Source organism: Ursus arctos, chromosome Y (genome assembly GCF_023065955.2).
Source record: "Ursus arctos isolate Adak ecotype North America chromosome Y, UrsArc2.0, whole genome shotgun sequence".
Lineage (NCBI taxonomy): Eukaryota > Metazoa > Chordata > Mammalia > Carnivora > Ursidae > Ursus > Ursus arctos.
This window is the reverse complement of record NC_079874.1, coordinates 29,910,851-29,934,524: the sequence shown is the minus strand read 5'-3', so window position 1 is coordinate 29,934,524 and position 23,674 is coordinate 29,910,851. Positions and strand designations below refer to the sequence as shown.

Sequence of the window (23,674 nt, the reverse complement as noted above, 5' to 3'; positions counted from 1 at the left end):
CAATGAAATGACATGAAATAAAATAAAAAAGTGATCTAATAAAATAAAATATTATAAAATAAATTAAAATAACATGAAGTGATAAAATAAAAAATAAAACAAAATATGATAATAAAAAGTAAAACAAATACAAATAGAAAAATAGAATAAAATAATGAAATGAAATAAAATAAAATAAGATAAAATAAAATAAAATAAAATAAAATATAAAATACAAACATGGCAGGTGGGCCTTCCTGGAGCCATGAGACCCTGCCGGGAAGTCTGGCCTCGCGGTTGTTGCCTGGAGCCGTCCAGTCTCTGTGCCCGCTCTGTTCTGCGGCCACCAGCGGGTGGGAACATACCTGTCCTCCTTCCTCGCATGAACTGTGCATAACCGTCTTGCGTGTGGCCTGGACATTCCCGCCCCGTTGGCCATGACATCCTCGTTGCTGGGCACCCCGGCCAGTCCTGCCCCAGCATGACCTGGGCTCCGAAGGACTGGGCTCCCCCAGCCAGCCCCAGCGTCTCCGCCTGCCGCCTTGGTTGTCCCCTCCACCCCTCACCCGGTGCCCCGCGGTGCTGCAGCTGTGCCTGCTGCCAGCACGATGCCCCCAGGATGCACGGACGCCCCGCGTCTCCAGCTGTCTGCATGGGGCTTCCTGAATTGACGTGTCTGGCCCTGAAATCCTGGCTTCTGCGATGATAATGCTCCCTGCACAAAATGGCTTGCATTAATAAGCAACACCCGAGAGTGACTCCAAGGGGCCGTGCCTGGATGGCACAGGGGCTCTTGTCGGGTGAGACTCACGGGGAGGGGAGGTCTGGCTCGACGGTGCTGGAGGGAGGTCTGGCTCGACGGTGCTGGAGGGAGGGCAGTGGGGACAAACCGTTGCTCTTCTCTTCTCTCTTTGGGAGCCCATGTGAGGCCTCCGCCGTCTGTCATCTGAGCTGCTCCTGACGTCCGAGCACCGACAGACAGACAGACAGCATGCAGGGGGGAAAAGGAATAACGTGACCATGTTTCAAAGGCCCCTTTTGAGCGACACCCCTCACTAAAGTCCCTACTGCACATTTTTAGATGCAGCAAGATGTGCGATCGAAAATGGTTTCAGAGTCCAAATCTAGGGAATGGCTTCCAGGGCATTTACTGACTGTGGAAAGCAAAGAAGGACCGGACTTCAGTATTGTAAACACCCTGAGCTGTGGATGGCAGCTGAGCTCACCCTCTGTCTCCTGTGTGTTAAGTGGTGGCCCCCCCAAAAGATACATCCATGTCCTAACCCCTGCAACCTCAGGATGGGAACGCATTTGGAAATAGGTTCTTATAAGACACAGAAGAGGAGACAAACACAGAGGAGAAGCCACCTGAGGACAGAGACAGAGACGGGAGGGACGTGGTCACCAGCCCAGGGATGCCTGGAGCCCCAGAAGCTGGAAGAGGGACGAAGGACCCTCCCCTGGAGCCTCTGGAGGGAGCTCAGCTCTGCCCCACCTGGATCTCAGGGGTCCTGCCCCACCTGGATCTCAGACTCTGGCCTGCAGACCTGGGACACAGTAATTCCCTTGGTCTTAGACCAATGGATTTTGTGTTATTTGTGACAGCAGCCCTGGAAGATTAATTATACCCCCTTGCCTCCCCATGCAAAGGGGACTAGAGACTCATGAACACGTGAAATGCGTCATCCATGCTGGTGATTAGCAGGCAAGCATATTGGTTTTGGATGCGTTCCGTAGCTGATGGTGTAAGGAGGGAGGTGAGAGAGGCAGGCTGTTTCAGGGCTGTGTGCACAGCAGGGTCAGAAGGAGTGAGCAGAAAGCCAGCGAGGACCTTTAAGCTTTGTCATCCCCTTAATAGGGCTAATGGGATTTTCTAGAGTGATCCGTGCTTGGCTGATACTGGGCCTCCAGCAAGGAGCTCTGGCAGCAGCACCGAGCGGCTGGCCGCCCCACAGCTTGCTAACAGGCCCACACTCCCTGCAGCTGGGACAACCAGGGGCGCTCAAGGCCAGCGTGGCGTAAGGACAAACATGAGTTCCCCCGAGGAACAGGCATACCGTCTGCTGACCGAGTACTCCAATGGGTTCATGGTCTCCCAGGTAGGAGCGTGGGGAGAACATTGCACAGGGCACGTTTGGATCGCGTTGGTGGGAGCTGGGCGAGGGCAATGGGGAGTGACAGCTTAATGGGTACGGAGTGTCCTTTAGGGGTGGGACGTCCTGGAACTCTGGGCAGGTGTCCAGGCAGAGGCTTGGCGACTGGGGCATGGGGCAACGTTTATTGAAAGAAAGGGATCGAAATACTGAAAATATTTTGTGATAGGGCAATATAGGGGCTCGTCCACGAACACGCTAAAAAGCAAGGTGATGCATGTAAACTAGAGGTGAGTCTGGGGGTCCGTCCACAACGTAGCACGCATCACCATCTCGTCCCTTCTTGTGCCTGAGTAGATGTTATCCCGTGTGGGAACCGGAGGCATAGCGGCCACATGGTGTGTGATTCCATTTATATGAAACATTGAGAACACGCAGATCCATAGAAACGGCCGGCAGAGTGGTGGTCGCTGGGCGCTGGAGACGGGGATGGGAAGGGACTGCCAATGGGGACGGGCTCTCCTTTTGGGGGCATGAGAATGTGCTGCAACCGGACAGAGCTGGTGGTTGCACAACGCGGTGGATGTGCCAAACGCCCCCGAGTTGTTTCGTTTAAAATGGTTAATGCCGAGTCTCCTGCTATGTGGATTTTACCTCCATGAAACAGTGGAAGCAAGTTATAATTAGATTATGTATATATATAGTATATTCCTTCATTTATTTATTTTGTTAAATTTCAAAAAAATTTTTTTTAATGATTTTTTATTATATTATGTTAGTCACCATACAGTACATCCCCGGTTTCCGATGTAAGGCTCGATGATTCATTAGTTGTGTATAACACCCAGTGCACCATGCAATACGTGCCCTCCTTACTACCCATCACTGGTCTATCCCATTCCCCCACCCCCCTCCCCTCTGTAGCCCTCAGTTTGTTTCTCATAGTCCATAGTCTCTCATGTTTCATTCCCCCTTCTGATTACCCCCCCTTTCTTTATCCCTTTCTTCCCCTACCGATCATCCTAGTTCTTATGTTCCATAGATGAGAGAAATCATATGATAGTTGTCTTTCTCTGCTTGACTTATTTCACTTAGCATTATCTCCTCCAGTGCCGTCCATGTTGTAGCAAATGTTGAGAACTCGTTCTTTCTGATAGCTGAGTAATATTCCATCGTATATATGGACCACATCTTCTTAATCCAGTCATCTGTTGAAGGGCATCTCGGCTCCCTCCACGATTTAGCTATTGTGGACAATGCTGCTATGAACATTGGGGTGCATAGGGCCCTTCTGTTCACTACATCTGTATCTTTGGGGTAAATACCCAGTAGTGCAATGGCTGGGTCATAGGGGAGCTCTAGTCTTAGCTTTCTGAGGAACCTCCATCCTGTTTTCCAGAGGGGCTGTACCAGCTTGCATCAGATTTTATATTTCAAAGCTCCATCGGTGCCAGGGCTGTGGGACGAGGATATCAGCAGCGGAGGGTGGTCTTTGGTGGGACGCACACATGCTGTGTTGGGAATCTCTGGGGCTCAGGTGCTGAACATGTCCATGTGGATGGCCGTGCGGATGCAGACGGCAGGAAAGTGTTCACAGCTGCTGTGCAGGGGACGGTGGGCTTCTCTTATGGGACGGTGGGATTCTCCCTGGCTTTTTGCAGTGAAACTCTAATTTTGAGAACAGACAGCTTCACCAGGCTCCAGCTGAGCGTCCGCTAGACAGAGAGATGCCCAAGGATGGCCATCGCTGGGGCGGAGGGTCTGGGGTTGCAAGATTGGGGTGATGTGTGCATCCAGTGAGGTCCAAACCCACATGCACCGAGGCACCGTGGGCATGCCGGCGGTATTTCGAGCGCCCCGTGGCAGATATCGTGAGACGAGAAGATGTCTTGGCTTCCCTGGGTCACTGAGTCACAGGCATTGTAACACTGCCGTGGTTTGCACCAACTCCATAATCACAGCAGGTGCTGAGTTTGGGTGAATATTGAAGCCGAATGTCTTCCCCAACTGAGCTCACAGATCCCCCCAGATTTGGTCTGTAGACCCCCAAGGGTTAAGGATTCCTATTGTAGAGCCTTTGAGATACAGAGGAGGACCTGCCTACAAAATCATCATCATAATCTGCTGCTTTTCTGTTGCTTGAAGACGTGACTTACTTGCGCTGGCGAGGTGTTTCCTGGGCAGCTGGGGCTGTCTGCTACTCGCGCACATCGGTGTGGGGTGGGTTAGAAATCTGGGGAGGAAATTCCGTTCAGCACATGTGATGATACCGTGTTACCTCGTTGTCACGAGTTTAATAGAACAAGAGGGAACACAACCTTCACAGAATAAAACTTAATACTATCGTGACGCTATAATCCTTCACATGACCTTGATAGCATAATACTTCATACGACCTTGATCCAATAAAACCTAATACGGCCTTGATAGAAAAAAATTAATAGGATCTTGATAGAATACTACTTAATACGACCTTGATAGGATAATACTTAATCCAACCTTGATAGCATAATACTTAATACGACCTTGATGACATAATCCTTAACATGACCTTGATAGCATAATACTTAATACAACCTTGATGACATAATACTTAATACGACCTTGATGACATAATACTTAATACGACCTTGATAGCATAATACTTAATACGACCTTGATGACATAATACTTAATACGACCTTGATGACATAATACTTAATACGACCTTGATGACATAATACTTAATATGACCTTAATGACATAATACTTAATATGACCTTGATGACATAATACTTAATATGACCTTGATAGTATAATACTTAATATGACCTTGATACAATACAACCCAATACGACCTTGATAGAAAAAAATGAATAGGATCTTGATAGAATACTACTTAATACGAACTTGATAGAATAATACTTAATCCAACCTTGATAGCATAATACTTAATACGACCTTGATAGAAAAAAAACTTTATAGGATCTTGATAGAATAAAACTTAATACTATTTTGATAAAGTAATACCTAATACAACCTTGATAGCATAATACTTAATACGACCTTGATCCAATAAAACCTAATACGGCCTTGATAGAAAAAAAACTTAATAAGATCTTGATAGAATAATACTTAATACAATCTTGATAGCATGATACTTAATACGACCTTGATGACATAATACTTAATATGACCTTGATGACATAATACTTAATATGACCTTGATAGCATAATACTTAATATGACCTTGATACAATACAACCCAATACGACCTTGATAGAAAAAAATGAATAGGATCTTGATAGAATACTACTTAATATGAACTTGATAGAATAATACTTAATCCAATCTTGATAGCATAATACTTAATACGACCTTGATACAATAAAATGTAATACGACCTTGATAAAAAAAACTTAATAGGATCTTGATTGAATAATACTTAATCCAACCTTGATAGCATAATACTTAATACGACCTTGATAGAAAAAAAAAACTTTATAGGATCTTGATAGAATAAAACTTAATACTATCTTGATAAAGTAATACCTAATACAACCTTGATAGCATAATACTTAATACGACTTTGATACAATAAAACCTAATATGACCTTGATAGACTAAAACTTAATAGGATCTTTGATAGAATACTACTTAATACCACTTTGATAGAATAAAACTTACTATAACCTTCACAGGATAATACTTAATACGACTTTGATAGAATAAAAGTTAATATGACCTTGATAGAATGAGTTAATAAAATCTAGAGACAGTAGGAGTTCACACAGCCTCAGTACAAGATGTCATATAGTCACAACAGGTGTTAATGCAACGTTACCTGAGTAAGAAATAATACACCTTTCACCGAGCAAGAGTTAATACTGTCTTGATAGAATAAGGCTTGAAACAGCCTGAGTGAAGGAATTTGTGCCCTGTTAATAGAAGAGTTCCTACAACGTGAATAGGGTGAGTTAATACAGCCTTCATAGAATAACAAGGAATGGGCCATAATAAGAGTTGACGCAATCTTAATAGAAGAAGAGTTTGTGTGACCCTCAGAGAATGCAAATGGATACAACTTTAATAAGGTTTAACATGAGCTTAATGGAATGTTACAGATGGAGCGTATAGATTGACTTGATAGAACTTTACTCCAGGGGTTCTCAAATGGGGACACTGCCCCCCAGGGAACACTTGGCAAGGTCTGGGCACATTTTTGGTTATCACGGCTGGGATGGGGTGCTCCTGGAGTGTGGTGGGTGGAGACCAGGGACGCGGCGCCACACCCTACGGTCCCCAGGACGCCCCACCCCAGAGAGCCTTCCAGCCCCACATGTCAGCCGTGCTGAGGTCCAGAAACCCTGTTTTCATGGAATAAGAGTTAACAGGACCCTGATCATATAGTAACAGGGAATGCAGTATCACTCCCCACTCCCCACGCGGCCACGTGCGTGTGTAGGGCTTTCTGTGTGCTCAGGGAGAAAGCAAGCCAGCACCAACCTACGTACTTCCTCACGTAGGATGGAGGAGACGGGTCGTATTTTTATCTGATCACCGTGTAGAGAGAGTGCCGTGGGGTGCACCTGGGTTCCAGGACCATCTGTGCACCTGGAACGTGAGCACGCACAACTGTCCTTGCCAATATCGGTGAGGTCACCCTGGCCTTGGCACCATCCATCCAAAACCCTGTGGAGGAGGGGGGGAATATGCATTAATTTACCCATGGTTTAGACTTTATGCATTATTTGCAGTCATGACCTGTTAAGTTCTTTAGACCTATAAACGGAAGAAAATAAGCAAGACGTTTTAAGGCTCTGACACCACCGTGTGGGGAACACCACTGACGTCTGCACACCAACAACAGAACGCAGTACATGTACTTCCTCGTTTGCAAAATTAAACCAATGCAGTCCCTGGCTTTGTGCCCCCAGGTCACAGTGAAGAGGCGAAGACTAGGGTCTTAAAAACTCATGTGACTTTGCGGGTGGCTGTGTGTGTCGCTGTCCCTCGGCTGGTGTTCTCTTTGGGGATCATAACTTGCCTTCAGAGGCTGTTTCTTTGCTAGAACGGTTCCCAGGGTGTTTCTTTTTTGGGGTGGTGCTGTTCTGGGCATGACGGTGGGAGAGGGGGTTCGGTGAGGAGCTTCTAAAGACAGATGGGGTGGGGGGCACGCTGCAGAAACCCACATCTGCTCAGGCTCTCCCTTTCAATGTTGGCCAGCCAGCGAACGGCCCTGTGGGACCCCACATGTACTTGGCAGCTGCCCCCCAGCACTGGCCCCCACCCTTCTTGAGGACCAACTCATCCAGTAGATGGCATCGTCCTGGACAGCTGGTCAACCCCATGGCACTTGGCGTGGCAGAAATAGGTCCTTCCAAGTGCACGGTGGAAGCGTATTTCATTTCATTTCATTTCATTTCATTTCATTTCATTTCATTTCATTTCGTTTCATTTCGTTTTGCTTTTTTTATTTGTTTTATTTATTCTCATTTCATTTCTTTTCATTTTATTTTGTTTTTTGTTTTATTTACCCTATTCTGTTTAAAATATTGCACATTTATTTAAATTTTATTTACACGTTTTGTTTTCCATCTTAAAATTTAAATTAAAAATTTTAATGAGTTCAAACATTGAATTAGAAAATTTTATTTTTATTCTCTACTTATTAAAAATCCTTTATTTTTCAAAAAGTTTATTGCTTTTAAATAGTCACAACATCCATTTTAGTATCTCCACCAGTTTTAAGAGCGCAGGTCAGTGGCACTGAGCACATTCACACTGCTGTGCAACACCCTCCCCTCCCCCATCGCTGTCCAGAACTTTCCATCTTCCCAAACTGAAGCTCTAATCACTAACCCCCATCGCCATCCCCATCCCCAGGCCCTGGTCCCACCAGCTACTCTCTGTGTCTATGGATATGACTCCTCTAGGGACCCCACATATGTGGAGTCACACAGCATTCGTCCTTCCGTGTCTGGCTTACGTCACTCAGCACCGTGTCCTCGAGGTCCATCCACATCGTAGCAGGTCTCCGAATGACCTGTTTGTTCAAGGCTGAGTGATACTCTGCTGTGTGCACGGACCATAGTTTGCTCATCCATTTGTCCATTAGTACACACTCGGTTCGTCCATGTTTGGCTACTGTCAGTAATGCATCAGTGAGCACAGGTGTGCAAGTATCGCTTCTTAGTCTCCACTTTCAGTTCTTTTGGGTCCACATGCAGAAGTGGAATTTCTGGTTTCTATGGCCATTCTATGTTAGATTTTTAAAGGAACTGCCATTGTGGGTTTTTTTTTTTTAAAGATTTTGTTTATGTGAGAGAGAGAGAATGAGCGACGGGTAGGGGCAGATGGAGAGAGGGAGAGGGAGAAGCAGACTGACTGCTGAGCAGGGAACCCGATGTGGGACTCGATCCCAGGACCTTGGGATCATGACCTGAGCCCAAAGCAGATGCTTTGCCGACTGAGCCACCCAGGCGCGCCCACCATAGCATTTTCCATAGCAGTGCAGTGTCCTCTGAAAACTCACCCCTGGCTCCCCATGGTGTGTGCTTCTGTGGGTGTGGCTCCTAGGACACTCAAAGCTGGCCCCTTGTTTCCGAGGTTCTGTTTGCCGCCTGTGAGCTGGGCGTGTTTGACCTTCTCGCCGAGGCCCCAGAGCCCCTGGGTGTGGTGACAGTGGCTGCACGGCTCGGCACCAGCTCCCGTGGGACAGAGCTCCTGCTGGACACCTGTGTGTCGCTGAAGCTGCTTCAGGTGGAAACAAGAAGAGGAAAAGGTAAGCATGTAGACATTATGTAAATGAATGGGCATGGCTGGGTTTCAATAAAACTTTATTTACAAAGACAAGCAGTGGGCCGGGTTTAGCGCCCAGGCTATACTTTGCTGACCTCATTCCAGGGAGGTCTCCACATGCGGGTGTGCACATTACTACCCTCATGAAGTATCCAATGAACAAGAAAAAATGGGGAAAAAACAATCACAAGGGAGTACTTTTCAATCAAACTAAATTTATCCGGCTAAACGGTTGCCTTTCCTTATGATATTATATTCTCCTTTTGATGTTGAAATGGCTTTTCTCTTATGGAATATGGTGATGGTAGGGTTTGGTTTTTTTATGTCCTCACTTTGCAAAATTCAAAGTTTGAACTGCGTGTAGAAACCATTGCTTGAGTCAGAGCACACAGGAACAGGAGTGTTGGCCTGGCTGTGGCAGCCGTGGTCAGTGGCCTTCGTGCTTGTGGCGTGGAGTCATGCACCAGTGCGGGTTCTGGCGTGACATTACCCGGGATGGGTTAACTTGAGTATCCTGTGGGGTTTGACAGCTCTCAGGTACCTGGGCGTGGAAATTAAGCAGGTAGGAGAGTGCAAGCTACCTGGAACCACCTCCAGCCACTCCCTGAGAACAATCTTTGCACATCATACGTACTGGGGTGGCTGACCCTGAGTTTGCACCCCCAGGAGGACACCTCGGCCAGGAGACATCGGGGGCAGGGGATGCTCCTGGAGGCAGCTTCTGGCACAATTATCAGTTGTCCTTTGGCCCTGGGGCGTTTGGTTGGTGCTGACACCCAGCCCATGCTCGTGAGGATCTAGATAGGCAGTGTGCAGACCAGGAGGCTTTCCCGTGCTCGGCTTGGAGGCAGAGTGACCCGGGGGAGTCTCCCACCTTGTTCTTTGGGCTCTGCCTGCCTGTGGGGTGCACGTGAGTAGGTAGATAGCGTAAGTAGGTAGCAGGTAGCACAGATAGCAGGTAGATAGAAAGCGTAAAACCTTCTTCATGAGCAGGGCACGGCATGCTGTCCGTTCCAAGAGGGATGCACAGGTGAGCACAGTGGGGACCACCCCATGCAAAACAGCGGGGGCCCTGGGGAAGCAGGGTCCCCAGGAGAGGAGACAGGGAGGTCGGCTCGGGCACGGGACTGACCATTTGCAGACGCTGTGAGATGGGGTAACTCACAGCCAGTGCACCTGCTCAGAGAGCACCGGGGCCGTTGCGGGTCTGGGGCTGTACATCCTTTGCAGGGCGTTGTTAAAATGATGACGTGCACCCAGGCTTGCCTGCCTCTGCTTGGCTGAGCGCGGCAGAAAAACACCCCCTGCTCCATCAACGTGATTCCCATTTTGGAGAGTGTTGTATCATGGGTAGAGTGTATATCCAAATCAGGTGTTATTTTAAAGCCCATGGATTTTATTATAGGGTTCCCCACAGCCTCTCTTGCCCTTCCCACCTCCTGCACTAGACCTTTCAATGGGATTTGCCAAAATGGAATCGAGCAGGTGTGCCAGGTACCCAGAGGCCACCCTGCTTCTAGGGGTTGAGTCCCCGGCTGTGGCCGTGGGCACTTTGACGCCCCCAGGCGAGAATCTGCTTTCAGCCCTCATGTTACCGATGCTGGCACCAGCCCACAGCAAGGACTTGGAACCTAACTTAGCGTTTTGTGTTCTCTGTGTTTGTTTTCAGCTTCGTATCGGAACACGGAGCTCTCCAGCACCTACCTGGTCAGGGCCAGTCCCAAGTGCCAAGGCAACATGCTGTGGTACCTGGCCAGGACGACGTACCTGTGCTGGGGCCACCTGGCCCAGGCTGTGAGGTGGGCGTGGCCTCGACTGCGAGAACGGGACCCTGGGGCTCCCTGAGGGCTGGTTCTGTGCCGCTGAAGTGCCAGGTTCCTTGTAGAGTCAAACACAACCCCGCCAGGTCTGGAAATCCAGAGCAGATGTGAGAAACCCCCTGGTGCTGGCTGATGGAATTCACGTAATGCCAATCTGCAGAGCTGAGAAGTCCCTGTGTTTCGGTGGTCACCAGGGAAAGGGCCTCGGGCTGAGGAGGCAAAGCGGGAAAGGTGGCGCCCAAGAAGATTCTGCCCAAAACGTGATGGTTGTGCTCGGTGCTGTGGGTTTCTGGGGCTGGATGGCTCTCTGAGGTGGGGCATCCTGGGCTCTGCAGCGTGTGGAGCAGAGTCTCTGGTCTCCTCCCACCAGGTGCCAGTACAATCTCCCCAGTCATGATGATAAAAACATGTCCCCAAACATTGACAGGTGCCTCTTGGGGCAGAATCACCTACAATTGGGAGCCAGTGACACAGATGAATGGATACATAGATGAGCAGGTAGATAGGTGGGTATGTAGATAGATATAGGGATGGACGGATGGGTGGTGGGTGGATGGATGGATGGTGGATGGATGAACAGGTAGATAGATACATAGATAGAGGGACGGATGGGTGGGTGGATGGATGGATGATGGACGGATGAACAGGTAGATAGATACATAGATATATAGAGGGATGGATGGGTGGCTGGATGGACAGGTAAGTAGATGGATGGATAGATGACAGATGGATAAATACAGGGATGGAGGGATAGATGATGGATGGATGAACAGGTAGGTAGATGATAGACAGATAGATACATAGAGGGATGGATGGGTGGATGGATGGATGGGTGGATGGTTGGATGGACAGGTAGGTACATGAATGGATGGATGGATGGATGATGGATGGATGAACAGGTAGGTAGGTGATAGATAGATAGATAGATAGATAGATAGATAGATAGACAATAATATAGGGATGGCTAGATGGGTGGATGGAGCATGGATGGTTTGATGGGTGGACAGGTGGATGGATGGATGGATGGATGGATGGATGGATGATTGATAGATAGATAGATGATAGATAGAGATAGATACATAGATACACAGATAGATACATGGATACATAGATATGATGGATGGATAGATAGATAGATAGATAGATAGATAGATAGATAGATAGATAGATATATAGATAAGTGGATGGATGGATAGATAGATAGATAGATAGATAGATAGATAGATAGATAGATAAGTGGATGGATGGATGGATGGATGGATGGATGGATGGATGGATGGATAAGTGGAGGGATGGAAGGATGGATGGATGGATGGATGGATGGATGGATGGATAGATAGATAGATAGATAGATAGATAGATAGATAGATAGAGATAGATAGATACATAGATACACAGATAGATACATGGATGGATGGATGGTTGGATGGATGGATAGGGAGATGAATGGATGGATGGATGGATAAGTGGAGGGATGGAAGGATGGATAGATGATAGATAGATAGATAGATAGATAAGTGGATGGATGGATGGATGGATGGATGGATTAGTGGAGGGATGAAAGGATGGATGGATGGATAGATAGATAGATAGATAGATAGATAGATAGATAGATAAGTGGATGGATGGATGGATGGATGGATGGATGGATTAGTGGAGGGATGAAAGGATGGATGGATGGATAGATAGATAGATAGATAGATAGATAGATAGATAGATAGATACATAGATACATAGATACAGGGATGGATGGATGGTTGGATGGATGGATAGACAGATGGATGATAGAGACAGGGATGGATGGATGATAGGTAGCTAGGTAGAAGATAGTTGAATGGATGGACAGGTATCCAGATAGATAGATGATCCATAGATATAGGGATGGATGGACGATAGATAGAGAGATGGATGGATAGGTAGGTAGATAGATTGATAACAGATATTGATGGATAGGTATTGATAGATATTAATAGATAATAGAAGAATAGATACTGATAGATATGGATAGATATTGATAGATATTAAGTGACATACATAAATAATAAATATTGAGGAATAGGTATGGATAGATGACAGATACTGATAGGTATTGATAACAACACAGCAAGGTGCCCCTGCCCCCGGACGCCGGCCGACGAGTGCTGTGGACCTCCGTGTCCCCTGACCGCTCATCATTTTCGAACTTCCTTCAGACTGTTTTTAGCGCTCGCTCCTTCCTCGCCCACACGGCAGAGCCGGGCTAGACGCACAGCCTGCCGCTCTGAACGCACGTGTGTTCCGCCCAAGAAGGGGGTCCGAGCGTGTGTTTGGAGTCTTGTCGGGGGACAAGACTTGTTCTGTGTGTGACTCCGCGTGTGACCCCGCGCGTGCACTGGCTGGTGCTCCCTGAACATGTCAGATCCTGGGTGACCGCGTCCTGCCTGTTTGCAGGGACGGCAAGAACCAGTACCAGGAGGCATTTGGGGTTCCCTCTGAGGAGCTCTTCACCGCCATCTACAGGTAACGCCGAGCGCCCACGCCTGCAGGATGATCTTTCTTTCTTTCTTTCTTTTTAATAATAATATTTTTTATTCTGTTAGTCACCGTACAGTACATCCCTAGTGTTTGATGTAAAGTTCCGTGATTCATTACTTGCATATGACACCCAGTGCACCATGCAATCCATGCTCAAGTGAGGAATGTATGGGTCCAAACAGAGCAAAACAGAGGGATGTTGATATTAAAATAATAATAATAATAATAATAATAATAATAATAGGACAGCTTTGTTTGTGTTGCTCAGTGTCCTGAGCAGGTGGGAATCTGTCCTTCCCTCCAAGGGACTCTCCACGAAGCAACAGTGATGTAGAAAAATGAGGAATGGGTTTTGCTTGGGCCAGAGTTACCCAGGGAGTGGGTGGGCTCCATGCACACACCCGAGGCTGCTGTCGGCATGGGGTGTGGTAGCCCAGTCCCCAGGTGGTGAGGCCCCGATGGCTCTTTGCGGGGTTCCTAGCTGGATGACGGCCGGGAAAGGGGAGAAGGACGGGCAGGGGGTGCGGAGTCCTCAGGGCTGGTGCCTCCCCTCCCATCCTCCCGCTTTCAAGACCCCTGCTCCGCCCACAGCTTCTCCCTGATCTGGAGATACCCGTGGTCTTGACGAGCGTGCTTTCACGTGCAGATCCGAGGGCGAGCGGCTGCACTTCATGCGAGCTCTGCAAGACGTCTGGAGCGTCAGCGGGAGGCGCGTGCTGGCTGCCTTTGACCTGTCCCCGTTCCCGGTCATCTGTGACGTGGGTGGTGAGCGCCGGCCCCACGTGTGGAGCTGTGTCTTAGGGCTAGAGTTCTCTGTAGTGTAAGCTAGGCGGGGAAGACGACAGGAATCCCATTTAGCATATGTGCGTCCCACAGGCTGTGGGGTCCCAGCTCCTCCCCGAACACAGTGCACTCTCTGGGGTTCTGACCCCGTGCGTTGGGCGAGACCAAGAATCTCTGCTCCCGGGGACGTGGATGCTGCCGGTGTCCGGGCCACGCGGGTGTAGACGTTAGCATTGCTCATTGTGACAAACGAGGCTGCAGAGGGCGGTGGGGTGCAGCCGTCATGGAGCTGCTGGAAGGCAGTTAGCAGAGCCATCAAGCCGACCTCCCCACGCTGCTTTCCCAGGGCAGGAAAAGCACTGTGTGGGACTCCAGGGGGCCACGGGGTTTTCTGGGCTCTGGGGGTCCTGATGCTAACATGGAGAGAAGGATGCCCACGTCTTGAGCGTCTCCCGTGGCGGAAGGCTGGGCGTGGCACATCCTAGAGCAGACGCGGGAGTGGGGGCTGTTGGTCGTCTCTGTCCTAAAGGATGGAGATGTGGGGCTTGGTGGAGGTGCGGGTGGAGGCAGCCAGGCCTAACCGTCGATCCCTTTCAAGCAAACGCCCCCGTCCTGTCCACCCTGAGCTGGTCCCATAGAGGAGGCACGGGGAGCATGAGCCCCCATGAGATGGGGATTCAGGGGCTCCCGAAGCCATGTTTGCCTACGTGCACATTCTGGGGGTAATGCCAGCCCCACGTGGCCTCCCAACCTAGGCGTGGCTCCATCGTTTGAACAACACAACGGCTCCCTGGTTTGGGCCGAGCTGGCCTGGGATGTAGACAGGCTGCGAGGTGCATCCAAGAGGCCCCTAGTCCTTGGTTCCCAGATCTGAGGTGCTTAGACCCATAGTCGACATCAGGGCGACCCACCCCACCGTCTCGGGCAGCAAGGTGCCATGATTGGGAAACTCAATGCGGTTTATGCAAAAGTGGCCCCTGTGCCTGGCTTGCTGTGTGACTTAGGGCAAGTTCTGTGGTGTCTCTGTGCCACAGAATCCTCAGGTAACAGGGCAGTCCCCGCACGGGACGGTTGTGGTGCCCAAGTGCATGTCTGCCTATGAGTCACGCAGAACGGGGTCATGGTGATCAGCGGATCGGTCCAGCCGGGAAGATTCGTAGATTCAGGAGCTCATAGGTGATGATGGAGCCATGAAGACCTCCATGGGGGGCGGAACCACGTCCCCCGTGGGTCGATGGTGGGCCAAGGCGTGTGCTGCCCACAGCTTCCTGCCCACCTGTCCTGTTCCGTGTCCCCTTCCAGGCTGTTCTGGGGCTCTGGCCAAGGAGTGCACCTCTCTGTACCCTGGGTGTCAGGTCACCGTGTTCGACATCCCCGAGGTGGTGCAGACGGCGAAGACCCACTTCTCATTCCCGGAGGAAGGGCGGATCAGCTTCTGTGAAGGTGGGTTGTTTCCGTGTGTGCATGGGGAAACATAGAGGCATCCCCTGGGTGCTCAGGACAGGCCGAGGATGCACCGTGGGCATGGCTTCCTCCTCCCTGCAGGCGACCACCCTCAACTTGGAAGTATTGTTGGTGATGCTGGGAAAACGGGTAGAACTAGATGGTGTTCTTACGCTTAGTTCCTTCTTGAGTATTGAGTGGATTGAAGAGTGTCTCCTCCAAATTTGTCCACCCAGAAATTGTGAAGGGGGCCTTATTTGGAAATAGGGTCTTTGCAGATGTGAGGAAGTGAAGGATCCGAGATGAGCTCGTCCTAGATCAGGGTGGCCCTAAGTCCAAGGACAGGTGTCCTTGTAAGAGATAGAAGAGGAGACACAGAGGAGAAGCCACGTGAAGATGGAGGCAGACATGGGAGGGACGTGGCCACAAGCCCAGGGATGCCTGGAGCCCCAGAAGCTGGAAGAGGCACGAAGGACCCTCCCCTGGAGCCTCTGGAGGGAGCATGGCCCTGCCCCACCTGGATCTCAGTAGCCCTGCTCCGCCTGGATCTCACTGGTCCTGCCCCACCTGGATCTCACTGGTCCTGCCCCACCTGGATCTCAGACATCTGGTCTCCAGAGCTGGGAGGTGATGAATCCCTGTGGCTTAAGCCCCCATCTGGTGTTGCTTTTCTTACGTGACCCCCAGGACATGCATGCAGGTGTCTAAATCCAAAGCACCAATAATAGCACATGAACTGGGTTGAAGGGAAGCTCAGGGACATTGCTCACTCAGACGATTAGGGAGACTTGGCCATTCTGAGGCTCAGATGCCACCATCGTTGCTGGGGTTGTGCACCTGTAGGGTTCAATACTGTCTTTATGTAACATTCCCAAGCTTTGACCATCAGGGATAATTTCGGGAGCCTTAGCATTCATTTTTAAAAATATCACATTAAAATATAACAAACCTTGATGAGCAGGTTTGGGGACCCTTAAATGTCACAAACATGGAGAGCTCCTGCCTCGCCTTACCCCAAACCTGGCCTCTGGGCGTCTTTATCACACGTCTTGGAGAGGATGATCAGACTTATTTCTGTGCTTCATCTGGAAAATGGGAGAAATACAGCGACTTCGGAGGTTGGGGGGTCAGGCCAGAGAGTAGATTACTTTGTTATTACACAGCGGAGCTAGGCTTTTCGTGACTCCGCCGTGGGTCACAAAGGGAAAGCTGGTGGAAGCTGCCGGTGTGCTCTTTATCCTGGAGTCCGGATTGTCTCCTTCACCTGCTGCCCACACACACAGAAGGCCCACCAAATGTGGCCCCCGGGCCAGAGTTTGCCAACCCCCGTCTTTTGTCACTGATGGAAGAAAATCAGTTTGGAAGACTCCCCCATTTGCTCTGCCATATTCATGGCGGAAATGTCTGTGAGCCCTGGATTTTCTGGGAGCCTCAGCACAGGGCAGAGTGACCGACTGACCAGTGCAGCATTCAATAGATACTCCTCATGAATTCCTGCGGATTTGTAAACTTTGGACAACATGCGGCTGCCGGGTGACCCTGCACAGCACAGGGCTATCCAAGATTTCTTCCAAAATCAGTACTTTTTACAGGAAAAATGTTATAAGACTTGAGTGTTTGACACCATGCATGCATGGAGGGTCTTTCTTGGGCATTTTTTTTTTTTTCAATCAGGAAAACATGAATCGACTGTTGATTTACTTCAACTCATCAGACAGGAGCTGCTGACCCATTGCTTGGAGTCTCCTGAAATCCAATGCCTGGAGAGCTGTTTACTTGCAACCTTAGGAAAGAGGATAAAGACACAATCATTTTCCAGATCTGAAGACTGGAAAGGGACCCCAAACACCGTTCTGAATTTTCTTGTCTTTACTGAGACTTCCTTTTGTTCGGGGCTAGGTCTTTGCATCACAGCTGGGAAGACCTAGGACAGCTCGATGCAGCTAGGTGACTTTTCCATCCTGGGTGCTGGTGCAGTCACGTGAATTGAGTACCGGGCTGATCCCATGGCATCTGCCTGTGTTATAGGAGATTTCTTTAAAGACCCGCTTCCGGAGGCAGATCTGTACATCCTGGCGAGGGTCCTGCACGACTGGACCGATGTGCGGTGCTCACACCTGCTGGCGAGGATCCATCGTGCCTGCAAGCCAGGTGGGTCATGGGTCTGTGTGTCCACACGTGCTTGTGAGTACGTTCAGGGTGGGATTGGGCTAGACTCTTCATTTGGAGGCTAGGTACTGAAGGCACGTCACGGGCAAGTGAGGTCATGCTCCCAACTGGCTTCCCTTCTGGAAAAGTCATTAAAACAAAGAGGCATTAGCACCCATTCTGTAACTAGTCCCAGGTAAAGGTGCAGAATGTGGAAGGCTCCCATGGTGCACGCCTGGCCAGGGCGAACACCCGTGTGGCTGGGTAGGGGGCATTTTGTCCACCTGCTCTTCTCACTGGTGCAGACTTGGACGGTGCCCAGGGGGCGTCCTGTGTGGACCCATTCTGCAGAGGAGGGCGGAAGGCACGCAGGGCAGTGGGAGAGCTGGCTGGGCTGGGGGCTGGGGCGGCCAGTCTGGGAGGTGGAGCGGGGGTCCTCAGGCTGTCTCGTCCCTTGCTCACGGCCGCCTCTCCCTGTCCCAGGCGGTGGTGTCCTGGTGATTGAAAGCCTCCTGGATGCAGATGGGCGGGGCCCTCTGACCACGCAGCTGTACTCGCTGAACATGCTAGTGCAGACGGAGGGCCGGGAGAGGACCCCCGCCCAGTACCTCGGACTCCTGGCTCCTGCCGGCTTCCGGGATTTCCAGTGCAGGAGAACCGGGGGCATTTACGATGCCATCCTAGCCAGGAGGTAGCTCCCCACGGGTCTGCAGCAACCAGCCCAACCAAGCACCCTCACAAATGGGTGGTCTCCGTTAGCTTCCTCATTTCTGGGGATTGACAAGGGAGTGGGGGTCTCTGCTGGCTGCTGTCAACTTCCCATTACTGTGTGCATTTTGTCTTGCTCTGTTTTATTCTGGTCTATGTCATTCTATTGTATTCTGTTGTATTGTATTCTGTTGTATTGTATTGTATTGTATTGTATTCCATCCATTCCATTCTATTTCATTCTGCTCTATTCTATTCTATTCTATTCTATTCTATTCTATTCTATTCTCCTCTATTCTGTTCTATTCTCCTCTATTCTATTCTATTCTCCTCTATTCTGTTCTATTCTACTGTATTCTGTTCTATTCTACTGTATTCTGTTCTATTCTCCTCTCTTCTGTTCTATTCTATTCTATTCTATTCTATTCTATTCTATTCTAGTCTAGTCTACTCTCTTCTGTTCTATTCTCCTCTCTTCTGTTCTATTCTACTCCTATTCTATTCTACTCCTATTCTATTCTATTCTATTCTATTCTATTCTATTCTATTCTATTCTAGTCTAGTCTAGTCTATTCTATTCCATCCATTCCATTCTATTTCATTCTGTTCTATTCTGTTCTGTTCTATTTCATTCTCTTCTGTTCTATTTGATTTTGCTCTATGCTATTTCGTTCTACTCTATTCTATTTTTTAAAAATTTTATTTATTTACTTGAGAGAGAAAGAGAGTGAGAGAGCATGAGCACACAGGGAGAGGGAGAAGCAGACTTCTGCTGAGCAGGGAGCCCAACATGGGGCTTGATCCTGGGACTCTGGGATCATGACATGAGCTGAAGCCAGATGCTAAACTGACTGAGCCACCCAGGGGGTCCTTACTCTATTCTGTTCTATTCTATTTCTATTCTATTCTATTCTATTCTATTCTATTCTATTCTATTCTATTCTCCTCTATTCTGTTCTATTCTATTCTATTCTATTCTATTCTATTCTATTCTATTCTCCTCTCTTCTGTTCTATTCTACTCTATTCTGTTCTAGTCTATTCTGTTCTGTCTCTATTCTATTCTATTCTATTCTATTCTATTCTATTCTATTCTCCTCTATTCTGTTCTAGTCTCCTCTCTTCTGTTCTATTCTACTCCACTCTACTCTACTCTACTCTATTCTGTTCTATTATACTTTATTCTGTTCTGTTCTATTCTACTCTATTCTGTTGTAGTCTATTCTGTTCTATTCTACTCTATTCCATTCCATTCTGTTGTATTCTATTTTGTTCTACCCCATCCTATTCCATTTTCCCAGCTTTCTGGCAGTATAATGGACAAAACTGTATATGTTTAAGCTGTACAACACGATATTTTGATGTACGTATGCACTGTGCACTGATGACCACATTTGAGCTAATTCACACACCCCACATCTGTATGGTAATTTTTTTTGTTCTTGTCGTTGAGAACATGTCAGATCCGCTGTCTTAGCAATGTTCCAGTGTATGACCATTAGTTATAATCACCATGCTGAACAGGTCCGCAGGATTCATTGCACTTCTCACTGGAAGTTTGCGCCCTGTGACGCCATCTCTCCGTTTCTCCCCCAGTCCCTGCCAACCACCGGTCTGCTCTCTGCTTCTGCGAGTTCCACTCTTGTAGATTTTGTCTTGACCTTAGATGTGGCAGGTGCACGTCGCAGGCTGCTCTCGGGGCAGCACTGACCAGAGCGGATAGTGGACCGCTGCACCTTTTGCCCCCTTCACCCATTTCACCCACCCCTCCACCCACGTCTGCAAACCGTGACTCTGTTCTCTGCGTTGGTGTGCTCCGTTCTTGGTTTTTTTTAGATTCCACCTAGAAGTGAGATCGTATGGTATTTGTCTTTCTCTATCTCACTTAGCACCCTAATGGCAATTATTTTAATTTTTCTTTTGGCACGGCAAAGTAGATATGGCGTGAAATTTGCCATTTTAATCTTTTTGTAGGTGCTTGGTGCCGTGGCATTGAGCGCATTCACATGGCTGTGTAACCATCTCCACCACCCATCTCTAGAACTTTCTCATCTTTAAACTGAAGGTCTGGGGCGCCTGGGTGGCGCAGTCGTTAAGCGTCTGCCTTCGGCTCAGGGCGTGACCCCAGGGTTCTGGGATCGAGCCCCACATCGGGCTCCTCCGCTAGGAGCCTGCTTCTTCCTCTCCCACTCCCCCTGCTTGTGTTCCTTCTCTCGCTGGCTGTCTCTATCTCTGTCAAATAAATAAATAAAATCTTTAAAAAATAATAAACTGAAGATCTGTCCCCATGAAGCAAAGACTCCCTATCCCTGTCCCCGAGACCCTGGCTCCCACCATCTTATGTTCTGTGTCTATGGACTTGCCTGTTCTAGATTAAACGGCAATATTTTAACAATGGATGTCTCCATGTGCTTGTGTTTTCCCCCTCAACTGTAACTTCTTGAGGACCAGGTACAGAGTTTTCTGCCCTGAATGTTGATGTTGAATTGCCAGACAAGGCAATTCCCATCCCACAAACTGGCAAGTGCTATGGGATTTAGGGACTTAAGACTGGCAACCCATGACTTCAAGGTGGCCCATTAAAATGTACCATCAGGGAGTCCAGCCAGTCTGCTTGAAGCCAAAATCATTCCTGGGTGCAGCCAGTCCTGGGGAGGTAGCCATGGACACCCTGCTGCTGGGGCCCCCGATATCAGCATCCGTAGCCTCTCAGCAATCACACATTTGTCTCCAAGACCCAGACACATCACCTGCTGGTGCAGATGCTTCTTTTAGCCACCACAGGGCTGCAAGGGAGCCCTAGATAACCCTGAAGATGTAGGAGGTCCCTGCAAGCAGCAAGGGCACAACGTTGGCAATTTCTAGTCCCAGGATTTGCATTCAAGAGTAACCTTGGGGCGCCTGGGTGGCACAGCGGTTAAGCGTCTGCCTTCGGCTCAGGGCGTGATCCCGGTGTTACGGGATCGAGCCCCACATCAGGCTCCTCCACTGTGAGCCTGCTTCTTCCTCTCCCACTCCCCCTGCTTGTGTTCCCTCTCTCGCTGGCTATCTCTATCCTGTCGAATAAATAAATAAAATCTTTAAAAAAAAAAAAAAAAGAGTAACCTGACCTTGGACAGGACACCGGCCCCGTTGGACATCCAGCCTTCACCTTTAAGAGCGGGACCGGATAATCTATGAAGCCCTGTGTGTCTTAGACCTTCTGTGAGTCTGAATGCATTGAAACCGGTGGTTCTCAACGGGGTGATTTTGGTAATGTCTGGAGTCACTCTGGGGTGGTCGCCCTGTGGAGGAGGACCTGCTGGCATGTGGAGGGTGGAGACTGGGCACGCGGCTCATCACCGTGTGGTGTGCCCGGGACACCCCAGAGAGTGGTCCAGCCCCAGACGTCCACAGCGCCGAGGCTGACAGGTGCTGGCTTAAAATGTGGCCCCATTGGAGCTTTGCATGTGCTCATGGCTCTAGGGACGAGGTCGGCATTTAGGGATGTGTAAGAGTCTGCCTAACCCTGGCTGGGTGAGGGCTCGGGTCAGGCCGATCCCACAGCAGGAGAGCTGGAAGCCTGGCCCAGGGAGGGTCCGCTTCTCTTCCTGGGGCTACGTGGACGAGCAGGTGGGGCCAACCAGCTCCTTGTTGCAGAGTGTGTCCTCACCAGCGTTGGTCCCGCCTTCGTGGGGTCAGGTGGACTTGCCAGGAGCGGCCCTCCAGGGCGCCAGCAAGCACCTGCTCTGGCTTCTTCCCCGTTGCTTCTCAGGAGGGCCTCCAGGGGAGGAGGGTGTGTGTGTGTGTGTGTGTGTGTGTGTCCTCCTCCTGTTGCCACGGCGACGCATGGACCGCTGGGGATGGGGATGCCCGTCCGTCAGCAGGTGGCGCCGTGGGGCAGTCGATGGAACACGTTCCCACATCCTGCAAAGGCACCAAATCCTGGCGATGACGGGTGTGTGTGTGGGGGGGCTGACCCCCGACAGAGAAGCAGCCTTTACTCCTTTAAACGTCAGGTGTCATGAAAATAAGAACAACGTCCAAAAGTACCTTTTCGTCATTTTCCGCTGTAAAGGACAAATACTGTGAATACCCATCATAATACACACGAGTTAGTCCTATACATTGAGAGCAAGAGGTGTCCTGCTCCCTGTTGTGAACAAGGGGCAGCACCCTCCCACCTGCTTTTGCTTAGAGCATTTGCTTCTGGAGAGTTCTTTCTCCACATTCTGCTAATATGCAAATCTTCAGGAAGCCTGGGGCTGGTCTCAGGGTTCCAGGACCTGGGAGCATCTCTGGAACGGGGTCGAGGAGCAAAACGCCTTTCTCCCAGGTTCTTGGGGACGGGGGGGGGGGGGGGGGGGAAGGTGAGCCGCGGTGGCAGGGCATCTTCCTCACTCTCCCACAGGACCTTCGGACGAGGGGATAACAGAAGCACTTGCAGAATGTTTCAGTTAATTCACATTAATTAGCCGCACGTTGCATTTCATGAGGTTTTTTTTTTTTTTTAAGATCTTTTATTTATTTATTCGACAGAGATAGAGACAGCCAGCGAGAGAGGGAACACAAGCAGGGGGAGTGGGAGAGGAAGAAGCAGGCTCATAGCGGAGGAGCCTGATGTGGGGCTCGATCCCCTAACGCCGGGATCACGCCCTGAGCCGAAGGCAGACACTTAATGACTGAGCCACCCAGGCGCCCCCATTTCATGAGGTTTTAACAAAGCCCCTCGTGAGATATCCCTGCCAGGACAGGTGTGCATGCAAGGTGGGGAAGGTTGTTTCCTGCCTCCCTGCTCTGTCCCACCGCAGACGCGGGTCCGAGGTCAGATCCCGTGCGTTTCCTGCGTTCTGTGCATGCTCTGAGCTCAGCTGCCCTGCTGACTGCCCTGCAGTCTTGACAAATGAGTGGATAGCATGAGCCCCCTGGACAGGATCTGGGTTTCAAAGACCCATCGCGGGGGAATGACGCCAGACCGCAAGGTTCTCATTGCGTTCCTCATTGAACATACGTGTTCCCGAGCAGCAGCGTCCCTAATACAGGGATGTGGAGTGGGCACTGCAGACAGCAAAACAAGGCACACAGCCAACGTCCCATCGGGGCAGGGGGCTGCTCAGCCACACCGAAGCCCCTTCTTTCTTTCTTCGCTTGCAAAACCCTATGCTTCTCTGGTTTGTGGAGAACAGTCGGATGCTTGGAGACATTTTTAAAGCAAATAAAAAATAATGCAAAAAACATGAAAACACAACAAACACCCCCAAATCACTGACCCACACTATGACAGAGATGAACAGTAAGCACATTACACTCAGAGACAGAAGGCGCTCAGGAAAGCACACAACTGTGTACGGTTCTGTTTCTATGAAATGTGAAAATGTGATGCATACAATCTCCCCATCATTCGTGGCGCCCCTGCAGCCACGTAGAT

The 23,674-nt window shown here is 49.4% G+C and overlaps 1 protein-coding gene across 1 annotated transcript; it reads left to right on the top strand.

Annotated features, from left to right (window-relative positions):
• The first annotated feature begins 227 nt into the window (after nt 1–227).
• Nucleotides 228–20,659, top strand: LOC125281221 (acetylserotonin O-methyltransferase). The gene is made up of 8 exons (XM_057315875.1): nt 228–2,078; nt 8,661–8,835; nt 10,522–10,651; nt 13,103–13,171; nt 13,833–13,951; nt 15,272–15,412; nt 17,441–17,563; nt 18,044–20,659. Exons 1-8 carry the CDS (start codon nt 2,010–2,012, stop codon nt 18,253–18,255), a joined length of 1,038 nt encoding a protein of 345 aa, XP_057171858.1. The 5' UTR covers nt 228–2,009; the 3' UTR covers nt 18,256–20,659.
• Nucleotides 20,660–23,674: the final 3,015 nt, after the last annotated feature.